The sequence below is a fragment of the Pseudoliparis swirei genome, chromosome 4 (genome assembly GCF_029220125.1).
Source record: "Pseudoliparis swirei isolate HS2019 ecotype Mariana Trench chromosome 4, NWPU_hadal_v1, whole genome shotgun sequence".
In the NCBI taxonomy this organism is placed as follows: Eukaryota; Metazoa; Chordata; class Actinopteri; order Perciformes; family Liparidae; genus Pseudoliparis; species Pseudoliparis swirei.
The window spans coordinates 11,252,788-11,272,853 of NC_079391.1; the positions used below are offsets into that span (position 1 = coordinate 11,252,788).

General features: G+C 42.2%; 1 protein-coding gene across 2 annotated transcripts; it reads left to right on the forward strand.

The window, feature by feature from the left end:
* Positions 1-1,367: 1,367 nt before the first annotated feature.
* mindy2 (MINDY lysine 48 deubiquitinase 2) lies at positions 1,368-17,641 on the forward strand. Of its 2 annotated transcripts, none has more exons than XM_056412312.1 (9): positions 1,368-2,330; positions 2,692-2,749; positions 4,592-4,656; positions 10,873-11,031; positions 11,535-11,637; positions 12,714-12,856; positions 14,515-14,688; positions 15,545-15,733; positions 16,258-17,641. In XM_056412312.1, the coding sequence occupies exons 1-9, from the start codon at positions 1,428-1,430 to the stop codon at positions 16,480-16,482; spliced, it is 2,019 nt and encodes a 672-aa protein (XP_056268287.1). In that variant the 5' UTR covers positions 1,368-1,427; the 3' UTR covers positions 16,483-17,641. The 2 variants fall into 2 exon arrangements, with proteins under 2 accessions (XP_056268287.1, XP_056268288.1); XM_056412313.1 differs by having other exon boundaries at positions 16,261-17,641.
* Positions 17,642-20,066: the final 2,425 nt, after the last annotated feature.

Below are 20,066 nucleotides of genomic sequence, written 5' to 3' on the forward strand. Positions count from 1 at the left end.
TGTTGTATTGTATTTGATTGACTGAATAAAAAAAATACATACATACTACTGTCGCTAACATGCAGGTATATTTATTTATTATGTATTTATTAATAGTATTCTAACGTTACCCTGCTATGTGTTTGCATCATAGAATGCTGTAAATACGAATATATATCACTGGCTTTTATTTTGACTTTCATTTTAAACATTCCCGTTATATCGTTTTTGGTTTTAAACGGAAAACGAAGAAACCACGTTATTTCCGTATTTTGAATGAAACAAACTAACAAAACGTCCACGGACCAGAGATCAGCCTCAGGTCATCAGTGCGGAGCGACGATGCGCTCCTTCAGCTCGGACGAGTCATTGCTGCCATCTAGCGATTGTAAGCGTTTACTGCATGTGGATAGATGGAAGAAGACTATTTATAAAACATGGTGGTTAGAAAAGGGTAGAGATACAGTATATTGAATTATTCTCTATAATTGGATACAGTTATTACAATTAAATACATTTGAATGAAGGTTGATTGGCTTATTGCACACTACTAAAGACAGAAACTTAATTTCGGTTTCATGTGTGTTCAAACAATGAATGCGACTCGACTCACCGACAGCCAATTCCAATTATCTTTATCCGCAGAAATGAAACAATACGGAAACGATGAGTGTTAATACATTTGTGTTATTGGAGGCTCTTTAGAAATACGTACGGCTGACCACGCGATATTTTTAATCGACAAACGAGATGCGAGATGATTCAGGCCACCGCAGGTTGTCTACATTCAGGAATAATCGTAAAAGCAGGCACTTGTCAACGTTTTGTACATACACCCAATTATATTCATACCTTTATATTTTCAAAACCACCATGTAATCAACTTTTTTAAATTATTTATCCTGCTGCCTTGCTGAGGACACACGGGATGTTGTGCTTGCAGTCAGACAGTAAACAATATGAACAGTGTGGTATATTGGATCGAGCACAACAAACCGTAGTACTTTTGAGTGTGATAAATGCCCATCAAGTCAAAGATTGTCTATTCATTATACACTTTCAAACAATGAAATTAATGTCTAATGGAGACACGGATATTTCGTTTGTGAAAATATTATACATGTTTTTTTTATATATCTATATACTCGTCAATGAAGCAGCTAAAATGTAAACCTAGTCATCTCAGACATTAAACCCCATATATGGGATACTGTTAGTTACGATTAATATCTTGGACCGGGGCACAGATATAAAATCAGAGCGATGAACTTTACAATCTGAGGAATACGAGCCCACCCAAAGGCATCACCCCCCCACACCCCTTGCTCAACCTGAAAGCGATTCACTCTGATGACGTCACTCGCAGAGTCGTCATGGCGTCTTCGGGACTGAAGCTCCTGCAGCAATTGAGCTAAAAAAATATATCTGTCGACAGTCTGTATATCGAAATGGAGAAAAATGCAAACCTGCATCGAGACACGGACGGCTCTTTGTGTGCCACGATTGCGGGAGCGATGGGCGACGTTACGGCTGTCGGCGGAGGGAAAGGAACAGCCGAGAAATGCAAGACTAGTGAGGCTCCTCTCAGTACTTTGGTGAACGTTAGTTGCATTAACAGCACCACACATGTTTGTGCTCCTAGCTGTGTGAATGTCATTCCCAGTGCTGGGAAGTCTGGCGTTTCGGAAGTGCTCGAAGTCCTGCCAGTCCGGGAAGATAAGAGCAGCGACACCAAGACGAGCGGGTCGGGGTCCGGGGATCAGATCAGTAACGGGATGGGGCATGACTCGGTGCTGGCTGCAGAAGATAGCGAGGGTGGTGTCTCGAAGTTAGTCAACAACAAACCCGATAGCCCGCACGCACCTCTCGCCAAGGAAGGCGCACGTGCACATGCTGAGGTGCTGGCTCGTGAAGAAAGTGAACCGACAAAACTTGTCAAACCGACTCAGCTGTGTCCGGACAAAGCAATCACAGCACAGGTCAAGCCTGCGCTGCCCGGCCATCACACCTTGTCGGAGGGATTGCCGAGTGGGTGTGACCCCGATCCCAGCCTTGGCGGAGAGTCCCGAAGCATAGATTCACTCGAGTCCTTCTCGAACCTCAACTCCTGCCCCAGCTCCGACCTGAACAGCGAGGGGCTGGAGGACAGAGGACTGGCCCTGGCCCTGCAGGGCGAGCACGGGGCTGATGGCACCAAGACGTCGTGCCCAAAGGACCGAGCCGCCGGCCAGTCCATATACCACATCAAGTGGATCAAGTCGAGGGAGGAGAATACGCCGATCATCACCCAAAACGAGAACGGCCCCTGTCCATTACTGGCAATCATGAATGTCCTTCTGCTGGCATTGAAGGTAAAAGTCTGAGATGATCTTGAAACTCTTCAAATTGGCACATTTCCTAACCTTTGCCTGTGGTTATTTTTCTATGGAGAAAAGCCCATTTATTGTAAAACTTGATTTACCTTTCAGATGTTCTTGTTGTTTATATACACATGCAACACTGCATCTATGAGTTCAAAGTGTCTCAATCCATCATCACTCCCTGTTGGAAAAGTAATGTCTGTCAAGACACGTTAGCATTAGGTATTGTTTTATACCAACATGTTTGTGCATGTTGAACGTTCACCTTTTTCCTGTTGTTTTAGTTAACTTGTGCTGCAGTGTTTTCTGAATGAATTGAACAATGGGTGTCCATGTCTCTCCTCCGCTGCAGGTTAAGATGCCGCCGACGATGGAAATTATAACTGTTGAGCAACTGATGGAGTATCTTGGTGAGTGTTTTTACTCTATAGCAGTTGAGGAAATGTTACTTCCTGTATTCTTGTTGTTCTTAGTTTGTACTCTAGGTTGAAATGCACTTATTGTAAGTCGCTTTGGATAAAAGCGTCTGCTAAATGACATGTAATGTAATGTAATATAGCAAGTTGATGCCACATCATTGGTCAAATGAGGGAAATGAAATGCGTATGATAGTGGGGATACCTCAGAGGATATATGATGCCGATTCTTATAGAGTAGCATATAAAGCAACTAGTACTGAGTTTCAAAAGCCTAGCAAACCTTCTCGTGTTTTACGCCCCGTCAAATTTGAGATATATATTCCAGAGTCAACAGAGGAAGAGACCAGAACAGGGGAATCCCCTATGATTAAGTTTGTTGCTGTTGCAAAGGAAGCCAGAGCTATCTATTTTCTTTGGCTGTGTCCTGCCCTTCGTAACTAAAACGACTCCACAATATCAAAGTAGAGTGTATGATTACAGCAGGGGTTCCTTCGAGGTAGAGCCTCCTGTCGGGGCCGTCAGTATCCACTGACATGAGTCGACTGAAGTCATCCACATCAAATCTTTTAAGGATTATTTTCCCCTCAACTGTGATTGTAGAACTGGTTTCTGTCTGGGGCTTAAACATTGCTCTCATCTCTATAATTCACTTGTTTGGGAGGACTGTCCTTGCGTATAATAATTGCACACACAGTAAATCTTGTGCTGTTTGTCATAACACACACAGAGACAAAACCACCCAGAGTGATGCTTAGTGATGTAGTTCACTGGTGGTGTTTTAAAGTGGGTGGTGGTCGTTGATCAGCAGTTCGTTGTGTAATCCGGACGCCTAGAGGCAGACGGATACAGATGTTAAGGTAACCAGGGTGAGTGAGTCCACAGTTCAAAGTACAGAGCAGTAAAACCACTCAGCTTGCTGCCCCCAAGCTTGAGAACAATCGTGATCGACGGAGACCGCATAGAAATCAAGTCGGACACATTTTTTAAAATTGCAACCAGCACTGAGGCTGTTGTTAAGTCCAACGTTGCAAAGCTAAAGTTCACATGTTGCAGAACTCGACTACAAATAGTATATGAGCCTAACTAGTGTATGACTTTGCGTTTAGTTCATACAGCAAGATTGTTTACTAAAAAGAGATTTAAACGTGCCTTTACTGTCACATGGCCCCTCACAGCATCCACATGAAGAAGATTGATTCCATTCATTCAATTCGCTTGCAAAATACTGTCGAACGTGGTTTTTTGTGACGATGTTTTTACTTAATAATGTAACAGTTTATTTGCAAGGGTTTGATGGCATTTATTTCAGTTATACTAAGAAAAAGTATATGCAGCATAGTTCTCTCTCCAGTTCCATATATATTCATGAGGCTGTGTGAAACTTAAACAAATACTTGCACAAGATTTTTTTTTTTTATGTAAGGATTTAACACTAATATATTTGCACGACCTCTTTCAGCATTATGACGAAGTAACAGTTGTGTACACACTACTATACGATTCAAGAGAACGACAAACTACAAATCTACACGTGACTTGCGGTGTTGTGGTCAGCAGGTTTGTAGCGCTGATCAGGCGGATCACAGAGCTGGAGCCAGACAGCTGGCCGGCTGTGCTCTCTGCCACCGAGTCGACAGCTCTCAGGTGACAGACTGATGCTACCTGGCCGGCACAGCCTTTTCCCGGGGGAAAACAGCTAGCCAGTGCGAAACCCTCCCAATGTGGCTCATAAAAACACCCCATAACATCAGACTTAAGCGATGAACCCGTTAATCAGTCAAGTCGACACACGTCAACGTATGTCAACATTTCTCTCCTTTTCTCACACTGCAGGAGACTACATTCTTGAAACCAAGCCTAAAGAGTTATCGGAGGCTCAGCGGCTAAACTATGAGCAGGTAAGACCCGCCTAATCACTGTGGAGTGTTATTCTTGAACAGGCATGCGTTTTTGCTGATGTGTGTGCATTGGTAAGCTGTTCACCGTACATTTTAGGAGCGGAGGGCTTTTAAGATGTACTCCCTGTCCGAGTTGAAACCAGAGTTGTGCAAGTTGAACATGAGCTGTCCCTTTCTCTCATTAACACACTCAAAATATCTCATCGTGTATTTTCACCACGGTATTCAAAGTGAGGCGCACACTGCTCTGACGTGCATTCAGTAGCTCAGTGCTTCCACCGGAAGAGAAGGTCAGTGGATGCCCCATAATGTGGAAATAAGCATCGAGTTTAGGGCTGCAACAACGAATCGATAAAATCTATTATTAAAATAGTTGGAATGAATTGATAATGATATTCATCATCGGTTCGTTGTGTCGCACGATTATTACGACACTCAATAAGTCGCGGAGATGTTTGAGTATTAAAAAAGTTGAGTTGAGCGCGGAGTAGAGCGGCGGGAGAGGGAAGAGCAAAATGCTGCGTTGCGAGAGCCAATCGGCGTCGAGACGCTCCGCTGTTGGTGAATCCAACTGGCTGCTGCTGCTCTTGTAGCGCTGGAAGCGGAAGTCCTTCATACGTAGTCGGTGTGTTATGTTATGAACCCGAACACGAGGGCGTTAGATGTTCCGACTTTTGTGAGATGTCCTCAACAAGTATAAAGCAGAACTAGTGGTTAGTTCTTCCATGGTGGATGGCTAAAGGAGATAAGCCCCGCCTCCAGGGGGCGGGGCTTATCTCTGTTAATGTTTTTGTTGGAAATTAACGTTGTTTTTTTTCTCGATAACTTAATCAACAGATTAATCGGTTGTTAAAATAATCGTTAGTTGCAGCCCGATTACGAACCACATAAAGCGACAGCTTAGCTTGAAAATGTGTCCAGGGAACAACATGGGTCAGGAGTGTCAGATTATGTTGTTTCACATGCCTGTGAATACTCGTGTGTGTGTGTGTGTGTGTGTGTGTGTGTGTGTGTGTGTCCTTGGAGATGGCTCCCCAGCTTACTCCCATCTCCACTGCCTGCTTATCGGGTGGAAGAGGCCGTGCCTCTCCTCCTCTTGCTTGGTAGAGCACCAGCACATCTGTAAATGATTTGAAGCCACACTTGTCCCCCATTCAAAGAGGAGAAAAAAATAATGTGCAGTCTCCCCGTGGAATCTCACTGCAAAGGCCTTTCTAAATATAAGTTTGGCTGAAATACAACCTCTTAAATAAATGAGTGGTGGCCTCAGCATGCACTGTTACAGTAAGGGAGTGGTCAGAGATGTGTTGCATAGTTATTATGGCAGTCTAATCCTAGACACTGGCTTGAGAGCTCTATACCATGTGGGTGTCCTCATGTCCCGATGCTGTGGTTGACCCAGTATGTGGAGACGTCTGTGGGCAGGCAGGGCTCTGGCAGCTCAGAGCAGGTTGGAGATGTGTGTATGTGCATGTCAAATGAAAAGTGTCTTCTTGACTATCTTGAAGAGATGTGCTTCCGTTGCTTATTGGATCGTTATAAAATACAACTAAAGCCACCGTGACTTTGGAAAGAGCTGCAGGAGTTCATAACAGAAGTTTTTCTATTTATGAATTCAGCTTAAAAAACATCATCTGCCACACGAGCGTACGAGGATTAAAATAGCAGTTGCACGGCTGCGCTTTAGCTATTGTTAAATATTTACTCGGCAGAGCACTCTTACAAGGCAAATCCTCCATGATGATGGTTCAAGAACTAAAGAAGCCTCTTTTGTTTTAATTTGATGTCATTCACGGCCTTGTTCACACATTTTTCTTCAAAACCTTTCTTTTGTTGGGTTGAGTGAAGCTTGGAATTCAAAAAGCATTTCTCTCAGTTCTCGCATCTCTCCTGAACCGCTGGCTGTTTGCTGATGAACGGATGCTGTTTTGGACTCCCTGGTAATCAAATTGAAGCTTTCTGAATAGTAACCTATCTGTAATTGAGTAAGCAGCGACATTAAGTGAGACAACCACATAAAGAGAAATTGCTGATGGTGATGTCAGAGACAAAGAAATGGTTTGGAATTATTGAACCTGACAACGGGAGGGCTGTTGGGCACTGATTTAATTCAAGCAGGATCAATGTTGTTAGATGATCACAGATCAAGCTATACACAGGGTTATCTGTTTGTTAGGTACATATGCACAATCTAATTCAATCTATGAGATTAGCTCCAATGCACAAGCATGATCTCCATATACTGTATGTGTGTATGTGGGTGCTGACACGTTAGAGCCTGTGTGATAGAACGATGATTCATCCGGCAGCCATGTAGAGCAGTGCAGCTGCTGATGTGCCAGGATTCATGAATGCATGACCCACATTGTGTGACATTACCGTCTCGTAAACCTGTTCATTATTTACAGCTTCCACTGATGGGTCACAGCATTATGTAATGGCTTACTTTAGTCCTGCAGGGATTGATTTGTTGTTGCTCTTTAGGTTCATAGATCTGCTGTTAATATTTGTAATAACTTTTTTTATTCACATGACTGCAGACAGGCAGATGAAGTTTGCATTAACATAAACGCTCATGAAAAATATCCGACGGTTGCATTCCCTGAGAATAAGTTGATGTAGCAATGGCACCCCACTTGATCACAGTATCAGTGATATTATGTATTCCACCACCAGAACAGTTTTTCAAGTGCATTGCTGAGAAGAAAAGCTTTAATTTTAACCTTAAAATGCAGCACAGGAAAACCGCTCATTCTCCAATCTTCATTTTCATAAAGATAATTTTTTTTATTTCTTGGCTGCATGTTTTAACTGCCTCACAACTATTATCAACCAGGACTCTGGTGTTAATAAATGAACGCTTTGGAACCAAATCCCTCATCTTGGCACTGTAATGCCATTTTCTGTCAACTACCAGTTAATTACATCTACTCAGGATTATATGTTATATTTATAGAATGTAAGAATACAGAATACAGAAAGTCCCGACAGAGCACCATCCTCATATTAAACTGTGGAAGTGCGTCCAACACAAGCACAGATGAATGCAAGTGATGCAATGCTAATCATCTGATCTCCAAGCGCTCATCAGCTGTTGAAGCCCTCCGCCCTAAAGTGACGAGATGTTGTCCATTACACGGCGCTGCTCATCCTGTCATCACTTCTGCTCATACGTGTCCTCCATACACTCCGATTGGCCAGCTGAAGGCTTCGCACCTCCGCTCAACTCCTTTTAAAATTTGACGGCCATTATACAGATTGATGGATATCAAAGAATAAAAATGTAAATCGATAATTAATTTAGAATCCTTTTGAAACACATGGCATTTTGGCACGTGACATTTCATAATTGGTGCACACATGAAATGATTGCAATACATCATGGGAAATAAAGATGCACATTAAAAAGAGTGCTGTTTTTTAACACACCAATAGTTTGTCAAAGTGAGCTGGTCAACACTGTAGTTGAATGATATTAATCTGAATATTGAAGCGTTGTCACCTATAAGATAATATACAATATAATGTGGTGTGTCGCACATTGATTTGTGCTTCAATGTTGTACATTACACCAGACCAAACTCTTTGCACTTATGAAATACACAATATAACTCTTTTATAAAGTTTTATTGGCATTTTTGTATTGAACAGTTGAATTCATGTGCAGACCTGTTTCAAAATGTCCAGTTTATATATATATACATATATATAAATAAATAAATAGTTTCTTGTGAAAGTGTTGAAATGAAAGAGAAATCACTCCTAAAAGAGTTCTAGGGCTCAGCTGCTTGACTTTTCCTGATCCCAGACTGAAATGGCAGCAGAGGTTAAAGCCAGCTGGGGAATGTTTCTCTGAGACTTAATGCAAGAATGTGTCTGTTTTGTTGGGTTCACAGGTGTGTAGATACGTACACATGACATCCGATATTTCATGCATATGATGCAGCAATGTGTATTTAAGGTCAACAGTGTTCATTGTGCAGTGGTTAAATCTTCACTCATACTTAAAGGATATATTAAGTGGAAACAGTCTCTTCAATCATTCAGTCACTAAAATGAAGGAATTTGTGTATTTATTTAAACTCGTTCCTCTACTACAAGAGAAATAATGCTTTGCAAACAGTCCACCACTTCCTGTATCCACTGTATAGCACTATCACATAACACTGACTTCCTGTGCCACTAGGTGGCGCTATGTGATTCTTAGGGACAATTGGCTTGGAGAAGTATTCAGACCATGGCATGGCCAGTCTGGGACAGATTTGAGCACGTCTTCGCTGTCCCGACGTTGTCGGTGCTCGGGCCCTCATTAAAACCCATGGAAACCGAGTGGTAGATTTATTTTATTTAAGCTTGTAAACGCCCTGCATTTAGTGCTGTCATTCTTCTTCACGAGGGCTTAAAAGCTGCTTAAAGAAGAGAACCTGAAGTAGTATTTCTATGAATTGGCTAATCTGGGAAATCACATTTTCAATAATCGCCATCCGCCACATGTAGAAACAAACTGGTAACACGGCGGTAGAGAGCCGTTGGAATTGCCGACACACATTTTGAAAGAATCCTGCTGAAATTCTCACAGACTCCTGGAAGCCAAAGAAAAGTGAAGCAATAGTTTCTCAGTCTCTGCAACATTAATAAAGCAAGCGGCAGTATCATTAGCAGCTGTCAATCAATAACAGCTTTTCTTCCTCCAGGTTGTGTTCTGGGTTTGATTCATTAATCTAGATTAGACGGTAAACCTGCCCCAGGCATCTTGATGCCTTCAGGCTTTTCGTGTTTCATTACTTCCCTGGTGAGATGACACACACCTCATACCCATGAGCTGCATCTCTGTCTACATTCAATGTTCACAGACCATTGAATGTCTCGCACAGAGCCAGGGGGGTTTAGACTCCTGTGGCCGTTACTCTTTCAAGACTTTTGTGTTTTCCTTCTGGTGTCACACCTCCGTCTGTTCATAGTGAGGGGCTTTAGTGTCATGGGAAAAAGCGATGTCATCGCATACTCTCATCCAGTGAGTCAACTCCTATCATCTGGACAAAAAGACATAACAATATGTTCACAGTCTATCTAACCTGAATTTATAATTGTTTTGTTTGCGGAGGTCTACTGACCTTCTTAACTAATTCTGGCCCACGCTAAAGTGAGAACACGCTGCAGGATGAACTCTGGAGTGGTTTGCCACGTTGCTGAATCATTCTGTAACATAATGTTTAATCCTTGAGAAAATATTAACAAATGAGCTTTCTGGAGAACGACTTTCAGTACAATACACCAAGTCAAACGGACCAGGAAGTGAACCATCTGTCTGACTACGGCAAATGAAACATTTTAGGGGCAACCTGGTGAGCTAATGGTTTGGGTTTCTGACCATGTAGTCACAGAGTCCCCTGTGCAAGTCCTGCTCAAGAGCTTTAGGCTTTTTAAGACGTTAAGTTGCAATAACAAACATCAAGAAATCAGTGATGGATTAAAAAACATATTCATCAGCTGAGCATTGTATTGCATGTCCTCTGTCCACTCATTTCCTGTCAAGTCCTCTCCTGTCACCGATCAGAAACAAAGTAAAACATCAAACCAATGTGGGGTAGTTTGCAGAGCTAGTGGATTGCATTATATTGTCAAATGCACCTGATATTTTGTCCACTCCTTTGTAATATTCATACCTGGTCTCATATCGATGAGCCTGAGCGCTCACTCAGACATGTAATATGAAATGTTTCCCTGGCAGCAACTTCCATTTCTTCTTGTGGTTGCACATTGATTCACAGTCAACCGAGCACAACCAAGTGAGTGCAGTAAATAGGAAAACAGTCTCCTTAGTCACATGATTAAAGTAACTAGAAAGAAGAAATATTTGACGAAATCCAACCATTCAAGGTGTGAGTGTGTGGGAGCAGTTTTTGTATTGTAAAGGAATAAAAGGCAGCTAATGGCTTCTTGAATGGTAGAAACATCTACCCCTGATTGCTCCAGCCATGCTGCCTGAATGCTGACGACCAGAAATAATGTAGCAGACAAAGACGGCGCACGAAAACAGCTGGACTGGACACAGCTTCTCGGTTCTGTAGAATGTGTTCAATGCAAACGCTGATATGGGTTTTGGCAAGAGATTTGTTTGCGTATAGCTGCAGTTCATATTGTTGCCTCCCTCTGCTGCATTGGGACCACATATTCCTTCCAAACATCTGAACCCTTGTTTCCCTTCCTTCCTAGAACATGAGTGATGCCATGGCAGTGTTGCACAAGCTGCAGACGGGTCTGGATGTGAACGTGAAGTTCACAGGGGTGCGAGTCTTCGAGTACACCCCAGAATGCATTGTGTTTGATCTGCTCGACATCCCTCTCTACCACGGCTGGCTGGTTGACCCGCAGGTGAGACGGACCTCCCGGACGCATCCGAGTTGTACTGCCCGCCTCTCTATCCTGGACACGTCTCTTTCACTGCGAGTAATGATGAAATGTCCTACCTGCCCACTACTGCACTTTGAGGTCACTTTCCCACCACATGGGTTCATTTTTGCCCTCCAGTTGTTTTCTCTGTTTTCTATCAACTTGAATGTATTACATACATTTAATATTAGTTTAGCTTTTTAATTCAATTTAATGTCATATCTACTTTAACAAAGTCCTAGTCCTCGTCTGGTTTGTGTTCCAGACTTCTCTTGAAATAAGTCTGTCCAGTTGTTTTGTTAATTTGAAATGACAAGCATGTACACCACCTTCTTAAATGAAGATAGTTAGGGGGTCGTAGTTCAACACGCACCCCTTGTCGCCAGAATGTTTTCTCGATTTAGACATTTTGTATACATCTTTCTTTGCTTTTAGTAAAACAGCACGACGGCTCGGTGAATATTCTTTGCTGTTTTTATTTGCAGATGCATGACATCGTCAAGGCAGTGGGCAACTGCAGCTACAACCAGCTGGTGGAGAAGATAATATCCTGCAAGCAGTCAGACAACAGTGAGCTGGCAGGGGAAGGTGAGTGCTTCCTCTTCTCTCTCCCTCTGCTTTCTGGCCTGCCTGAGAGAGAAATAAAGTGATGCATTATGGGTAACAATGTATTGTTGACACTTTTCAGCTCCTGAGCAAAACGAGAATAACACTCTAATTAAAAATTTTTTAAAAATTCTTAATTTGTTCAATTTTGAATATCTTTGTCACATAACTTGTGTCTCAAGTATCGTTTGGTACTGTAGCTGCCATGTGCAGCGTACCCATAATTCAGGGACATTCATTGCTTGTGATACATTTACTGGACTTACCGGTGCAAACACATTTAGTTCAGATGAAACCAGGACATGTGGCCGATCATCGAATGACCTACTTTCAAGGCTCACATTTGTCTTCCCAGCTGTCGCTAACTTCTCCAATAAAAATATTTGCTCATTCGACACTGAGCTTCCGGTTTAGTTGTCGGCTGGTCTGCTGCCAAGTCAACACATCAAAGCCTTTAGTCGATGATGATATTCATATGGGAGATTCACCCCCCTCTATTGTATTTGTTTTTCTTGCTGAGGGCTTTATTTGAGTGTCTTGAGGCTGATTCTACCGACCACATGATATACTCTGAAAACTATAAACATATCTGAGGATTGTGGCCATGCTAAAGCATACTTAAATATTTAATGCGAAGTATTCAATAGCTCTTTTCCAGGAATCTGTAAAAGTTGTGTCTCAGTGTTAGGCAGACGGTTTTCTATCGGAGCAGAGTCCGAATGTTCAAATAGTTCTTACAGACATGACAGCCGGGTTTTCAACACGTTATGGCTCCTTGCTTAGTTAAATATTTGATTATCTTCAGAACTTTTTTTGTGTCACAGGTTAAAAGGCGAAGCTTATCATAATAAGAGCATCACAATTAACATGGCCATAATATCACTTAATGACACATGTTTTTTTTTTTTGTCTGTATATTCTGCAAACTACACGTCTACAATCATGATTAAAGATGCGATAAAGCATTGCGGTAACACTCGTCATGGGTGCATGTTTCCTTGTTCAATCTCTCCTTAGTGTGTTCACCTGTGTGTCTTCCTCCCGTTCTCTGGCCACAGGCATCATGGCGGAGCAGTTCCTGAGCAGCACAGCCACTCAGCTCACGTACCACGGCTTATGTGAGCTCACATCCACCGTACAGGAGGGAGAGCTGTGTGTCTTCTTCAGGAACAACCACTTCAGCACCATGATCAAATACAAGGTAAACACCCAGATAGTGTTGGCATCATTTGCATGAGTCAGATTGAGGACCACTTGCTTACTTTAGAAAGTGTGTCAACTTAAAAAAAGTCATGATGTGTTATGAACTGTCCCTTCAGTCAGTGACGAGCGTTTTGAAGCCTTTTTCTCTTACAGGACCATTTGTATGCCTCTACCACGGGTATATTTCATTCTGTTTTATTGCTAACTAGGATGGGCACTCGGTAGAGCTCATACCTTCGCATATCACAAGATTGGGCATTGAGTTATGAACATTTTGGCATTATTTGCATGCCATGCCAATATAATATACCCGCGCTATGGTAAAAAAAAGATGTTTGACTTTTCATGACCTTGACCATGACCTTTGACCCTTGACCGATCGATCCAAAAAATAATCAAATGGTCCCCCCCCATAAAATTCCCAATCAATCATTTCACCAAATTTTTAATACTTTTTTTTTTTTAAATAAACTTAATAAATAACACATAATAAATACATAAATAAATATATACAAAAATAACAAAACCAAAACTTTTCTTTTTCTCAAGTAATAATCATTCATTTATCAGCCAAACTCATTCTGCCATCTTTTTTTGTCACATTTTTTTATTCGTTTAGTAATATATTCGTTTTGTAATATAAACATAAAACAAGTACAGAAATGTCAGACATAAATATATATATATATATACATACACATATACACACACACACATAGATATACATATGCATACACACATATACACATACACACACACACACACACCCAAAAAGAAATTCTGCCATCTTTAACAGACCGCCCTTTATTTTGTCTGTGAGCTAAATATCATCAATTTGCTTCAATTAAATGCACATCTGCAGGCTATTCAGTAAGAAATGTTTCAGATGCTTACTTATTCTTTGATGAAGTGAATATTAATGAAAAACTGTAATATTTAATTGAGTTTTTACATTTATAATTATTATTCACAGTAGATTATGAACAACAACTTTCTGTCATGTGTTGCCATCTACTTCTTCAGTGATTCTCCTCCTGTTTTTGGCAGAATATACAGAAAACAAAAAAAACATGTCATTGAGTGATTTAGGTCCATGTTAATTATGATGCTTTTATTTAGCTAAGCTTCACCTCTGACACAAAGTTCTCAAGATAATCAAATATTTAGCTTAGCAAGGTGCCATAACATGTTGAAAACCCTGCTGTCATGTTCGTAATAACTATCAGACCTCCTAACATGTTCTTCAAACTCAGGAAAGCTACGTATATTTATGTCTAACAGATTTAGACGGATGATGACCCTTTTAGAGGTTTGCATCTATTCCCTAACAGAGCCAGCCCATCACTCCAGTTTGGACAGACCTTTCCTGTTCTCTGCAGGAGGCGAAATGGAGCCTGCTTACTCTCATTTTGAATAGTACTAGAAAGTGTGTGTCTCCTACAACCCTCTGACAAAGCTTCATGGCAGCCCACGTGCTCTTGAAATGACACAGCTCCACCTTTTAGATGCACACGGGATAAACAGCCAAAGATAGATTGTGTGGGTGTGTGCACTAAAAGTAGAAACCGTGCAGTCCAGTATGTCTGCGTTCCGTGCAACACTGATAATAACATTTGTGTGTGTGTGTGTGTGTGTGTGTGTGTGTTTGTTTCCTAGGGCCAGCTATACCACCTGGTTACAGACCAAGGTTTCCTTACGGAGGAGAAGGTCGTCTGGGAAAGTCTGCACAATGTCGACGGAGACGGCAACTTTTGTGATTCGGAGTTCCGGTTGCGGCCTCCATCCAATCCGGAGACCGTGTACCGCGGCCAGCAGGATCAGATAGACCAGGTCTGAGCACTGATGCAGGCAAGACTAGCAGAAGCAGCAATCATCCACTCCAAAACCACGATAGCGCTTTTATCAGGATGTGCTTTTCACACCATCCGTGAATCAGAAAGTGCCAGACCAGTAAGGTCATACTGGTCTTCACTGTGCTACTGTGCAGACAGTGGAGACACACTGGAGGAACGGAGAAACTAAAAGAAACCAGATATTCTTGTAAACAACACCACCTGTGCTTTCAGCCCAGGTAAAAAAAAATGAAGAGAGAGTATAAAGGAAGTTGCTCAATAGAGATTATAGCTTTTTAAACACACACACACACAGCCTGGAAAGCACATGTCTGGCGCCCACCTCCGTTCTCTTCCATGCTTTGGGTTTACTCCGGCCCAGCACTTATCTCCAAAATGGTGTAGGTGGGAAAAATCCATTCAGGCAAAGTTCTGCACTCCTAATCACTTCCGTTAGATTGGAGAAAACTTGTATTGACCGCAGTTGGGAAATTGGGTCTTTTGTCAATGACAAATTACACGACATATTATAAGACACCGAGTATAATACAATCGATAGCAACAGCAAAAAGTTTTTGTAAATTGCACTGCAACTAATTACTCCAAAAAGAATAATGAAATGATAATAACACAGCGAATGCAAATGAATGAAGACCGACACAAATGGCCCAGTTATTAAATAATGTGACCGAAGTTGAGGATTGCCACAATGCCTGCGTCTGGATTGGACTGGTTGCAGTACAGGCTGAGGTAGTTCAGCTGTTGCATAATCGGAGCACAGCGTATCCCAGTGACAGCTCTGCTCATAAATCATCAAGCCGTTCTCTCTCTTTGTGCACGTTCATGTGTGTCAGGACTATCTGATGGCGCTGTCACTGCAGCAGGAGCAGCAAAGCCAGGATGTGCAGTGGGAGCAGCCCCCCGAGGGCAGCAGTGACCTACAGCTGGCAAAAAAACTCCAGGAAGAGGAGGACCGACGAGCCTCCCAGTACTACCAGGAGCAGGAGCAGGAGCAGCAGGCGGCGGCAGCAGCAGCAGCACAGGTGGGAGGGAGATAAAAGCAAGTGAGAGAGGGAGGAGAAGTAGGACTTTGAACAAAAGTGGGTATTTAATGTAGCATAGAGCGGATGTGCTGCCTTTTAGAGACAGATGGCTGACAGAGACTTGAAGATGAAAAGGAATAGAAGTATTATGTTTCCATGTGAAGCTGCATCCTCTCACGGTCAAGACACAGCATTGTCCCTGGAGTGGCACTGAGGGCAGAGATTACACCTCCATGTGGCATATGCGTGAGATGCGCCACAGAATATCGATTCAATGGTTTCTTTACACGGCATAATTGGAACCAATGTGACGATGCACTTTTTAAGAAGCTCTTGGTTTTGTTAGCTTCTCTGAAAGAGCTCTCTCTCCGACTAATCCTATTCCTCCTCATGTTTATTCCTAAATATATGTGTCTATATATATATATATATGTGTGTGTATGTGTATATGTGTATATATATGTATATATGTATGTGTATATATATATATATACCCTGACTGCCCCACTGTCCTGTTTGTGCAGCAGGGCCATCAGGAGCCTGCCGAGGGAGACGAAGCGGACACAGGCGGTGCAGGTGCAAATGCAGACGGTGCAGGCAGTGCAGGAGCAGGCGGTGCAGGAGCCGCAGCTGGCACCGGGACGGCAGCAGCTGCTGGAGCCACACCCAGCCCGGGAAAACAGTCCTCAAGTGGGGAACGCAAAGCCAAGAAAGAATCGAAGGATAAGGACAAATGTGTTGTTTTGTAACACACAGTGTGTGTCTCTGTGTGTGTTTTGTGCATTTGCTTATACGTGAGAAAGGGGACACATGTGTTCCTCCATGGACTAGACACGCCCCCCCCCCCACACACACACCCCACCTGACCACAAACAAGGTAAGGAGACGTTTTGAGGAGAGACTCAAAAAGACGAACGGAGGATTTGCTGTTCCCAAACCACTGGTGCCTGCTCTCCTCTTTCCTCAGAGGAAGGGACACTACCATGACAACCACAGCGTATCGTTCAGAGTCGGACAAACTGCGTCACAAGTTGCACATATTTGTGATGTGGGGGTGAAGATTGTTTGGGGTTGTATATTTTATAGCAAAAAGACATCATCTGACGTAACAGAATGTTTCCCTCTCGCCATGAAACTAAATCATTCATGTGTCATTATTGGAGCTCAAAAGCTTTTTGGTACGTATCAATATTTACAAAAACGCATATAGACAGAACCGGCTTTTTTTTCTATCAGTTGATGCCAAGATTCACATTTTTATTTATATATCTGTATAAGAGATTAACAAAGCTGTTGGGTGAGTTTTTATTTAGTCTGTGAACAGATCCTCTCACAATATGGCGTGTGAGTTTAACACTTTGTGTCCCCTCCAAAAACACTATGCCCCCCCCCCCCCCCCCCGGGTTATTTAATGCCAGATAGCTGCCAGTTATTGTAGCTACGGAACTCATCACAGCTTGCCCTGGTCAGATTTGCCTTCCCGCAGTATGGTGGTGTTGTGTTTGGATGTGAGTGTGTGTGTTTGTTTTCATGTGTGTGTGTGGTACACTTGAGGTATAATTGGTGTGTTGTATTCATGTTGCGTTTACTGAGCGTCGTTTATGAGAACGCATCCCGATTTGGAAATAGACTCATCTTTTGTGCGGCGTTCATTCAGCGACACATTCGTCTTTTATGTTGAAAGTCCTGTGTCACAAAAAGCTTTGGTTGGGACGGTCAAACTGGGAATAATGTTTCACATTTTTCTCTGAATCTGAAGTTGTTTCTGCGTGAGACACAATTATATTTGAGGCGGATCATATTTGTAGTAGATCACACCCGGTTTAGAGTTAATAGTAGTTCTGCAAGGCCCTTTATTTCTCAGTCTCCTCTTGCAGATTCCTGACGAGCTGCAGCGTGTGCGTGTGCGTGTGCTATCATAATCATCTGTTTTGGTTCTGGATGTGGAAGTTCCCCTGCAGTCAGATTTTAAAAGGAAGTACTGCAGAATTCAGTCATGTGCATGTATTATTCCTAAAGAACTATGACGGTTACATTTAATATATGTGAAGGTGAACTGTTATTTGGCACAAACCTGAATCCAAACCCCCAATTCTGTCACACCAAGATCTACAAAATGAGTTTGAACTCCAATTACAAAGTTAGTGACCCGCCTCATGTCCTGCTGTAGCTGCGTTGAGTCGATGTATTCTACCAGCGTCACGTCTTAAGGGCAATATTCATCTGTCTCATAATAGATGTTCACATATTGAACTGTCCTGGACCATATATATATATATATATTTATTCTGAATTCTGTGGCATCACCTTCTAACGCGTGTACATTTTATTGCAGCGTGCACAACACATGATGTACATATTTACCTGATGCATTCTTAAAATGTGTTTAGCCAGTGGTTTTGTGCCATTATTGTACCACGGGGACGGCCTCCAGAGAACGTTTTCTATCTCTACATTCCAAGTGGATGCCTTGACTCGAGCCTTCTGTTCCAGACCGAGGGAGACGGTGTCCTCGAAGGTCTCCGTCCTCGTGTTCAGTGAGAACCGACTGAACGGGACGATCACATGGAGGCAGCGGGCCTCCGACGGTGTGGGAAATCTTTCTTATGGGCTTCATGTTTATTTGCTCCCAACAAGTCTGTTTTGTGTTTGTGTGTGTGTATATATATACATTCTATCAACTTGCAACATATTTTCAAAGACGGAAGGAGGCGGGCGTGTTACCAGAACGAGACAATCCACGCATGTTTCACGCGGATGTCAGAACTAAGCTCGGGCCTTTTGCAAAGGGACATTTCCTCCAGTGTCTTATGTTCCTTGGCCTGTAGCCACTTTCCCCGTTGCAACTTTAAGTATCTGCTTACGTATAAACACAACTGTTTTTACAGTTTGAAGGACACTTATTTAAGACCCTCATTGTTGAACTTTACACTCTTAAAAAGCTGCTCCTTTTGTGTTAACCTAGACTACCTGATAGAAACAATAAAAACCTCACAGGGTTAATTATCTAGACTTTTCATTGACTCCTTTAGCATTTTTTTTTTCTTCTCCATGCAGCTGAAGTAAATACCACATATAGTCACAAGGTGAACGCATAAAGGCAGGAGGGGACGCTTTGGCTACATTGTGCTATATATTTTTTTATTGTCTTTTCTGAGTTTCACCTCATCTTGGCCCGTAAAGTGAACATGCTGATTAAACATTCCAGGGGAAGTTTAAGAAATGTAACTTCATTTGTGGCAGTTTGAAGATAAACATTTTGACTTGCTGTGTGAGTGAAGAGTGACTCATGCGCCGTATTATTTCAGACGTACTACTGCATTAGCTTGCTATGCCTAGCCATTACTATCAGAATGTGATATGTTGTTGTAATGTGTCGGTCTCATCCTCGTTCCGAAGCAGAATTGATCAGAAGGATGTTGTGTTCAGTGTCTCAAAGTGGTTTTTATTGTATGCCTTGTAAAAGTGGTGGTGGGGTGAATGCTGTAAAAGTGGTGTTTTGACAAGGTGGTTGTTGTAATTGGTTTGCGCTGTTACAATTATATGCACAAACAGAAGAGAAACATACCTCATTTTATACAGAACATCAATTGTTCAAGAGTGCTGTTGTCCTTTGGGTACCTTTTTAAAAACTGAAAATAGACAAAATAATAAACTCAACATGGTAGTGGTATGTTAAACCAGCTGACTGTAAATTTGTAAAAGTACAAAAAGGGCTGTTGCATTTTGGGCTTACAATTAAGGTGCTTTTGTTGAAAGAGTACCACTTCAATAACACTTGCTGCAATTTGATATATTCAGTGGCGGGCACACACACACACACACTCCCAGCACACGGCTGATAGATGGCGAGGAAGCTGTGAATTACAACTAAGCGTAGACGGATGCCATTGGAGTGAAACAGAAGCAGTTTTTCTACAAAGTTTGTGTAGCCGACACTGGTACTCGACTCAATTAGCGAAACTTGGATGTGCTCCCCTAATTCAGGAGATTATTCTTCCAGACCAGAGTCCATCATTTAACTCCAAACACTTTCACAAACTCTTAAACTAACAAAGGGAAAGGCTGCTTGTGAAGGCCGGTGTGTCATCTGTGTGGCAAGAGGGAAACCAGTGCTGAACAATGGAAAAGGGAGACATGTTCTTTAATGCAGTCAAACTCCCAGTTTGTGCATGTATAGTGTGAACTGAAAAGTTACTTAGGCAGAGTAAAATTATGAACTACCCCAAGGACATCATTTCTGCTGTATGGCCTGTTGTTTGTTTCATTAAACATAAGAGGTGTTTGAATATGGGAGGCGACTCATTTGTGTTTTCAATGTTCATCGATTTAC

Coding starts and splice junctions, on each gene's coding strand:
- mindy2 (XM_056412312.1), top strand. CDS start 1,428: ATGGAGAAAAATGCAAACCTGCATCGAGACACGGACGGCTCTTTGTGT. Junction 11,638..12,713: donor CAGTGAGCTGGCAGGGGAAG/GTGAGTGCTTCC, acceptor CTCTGGCCACAG/GCATCATGGCGGAGCAGTTC. Junction 12,857..14,514: donor GCACCATGATCAAATACAAG/GTAAACACCCAG, acceptor TTTGTTTCCTAG/GGCCAGCTATACCACCTGGT.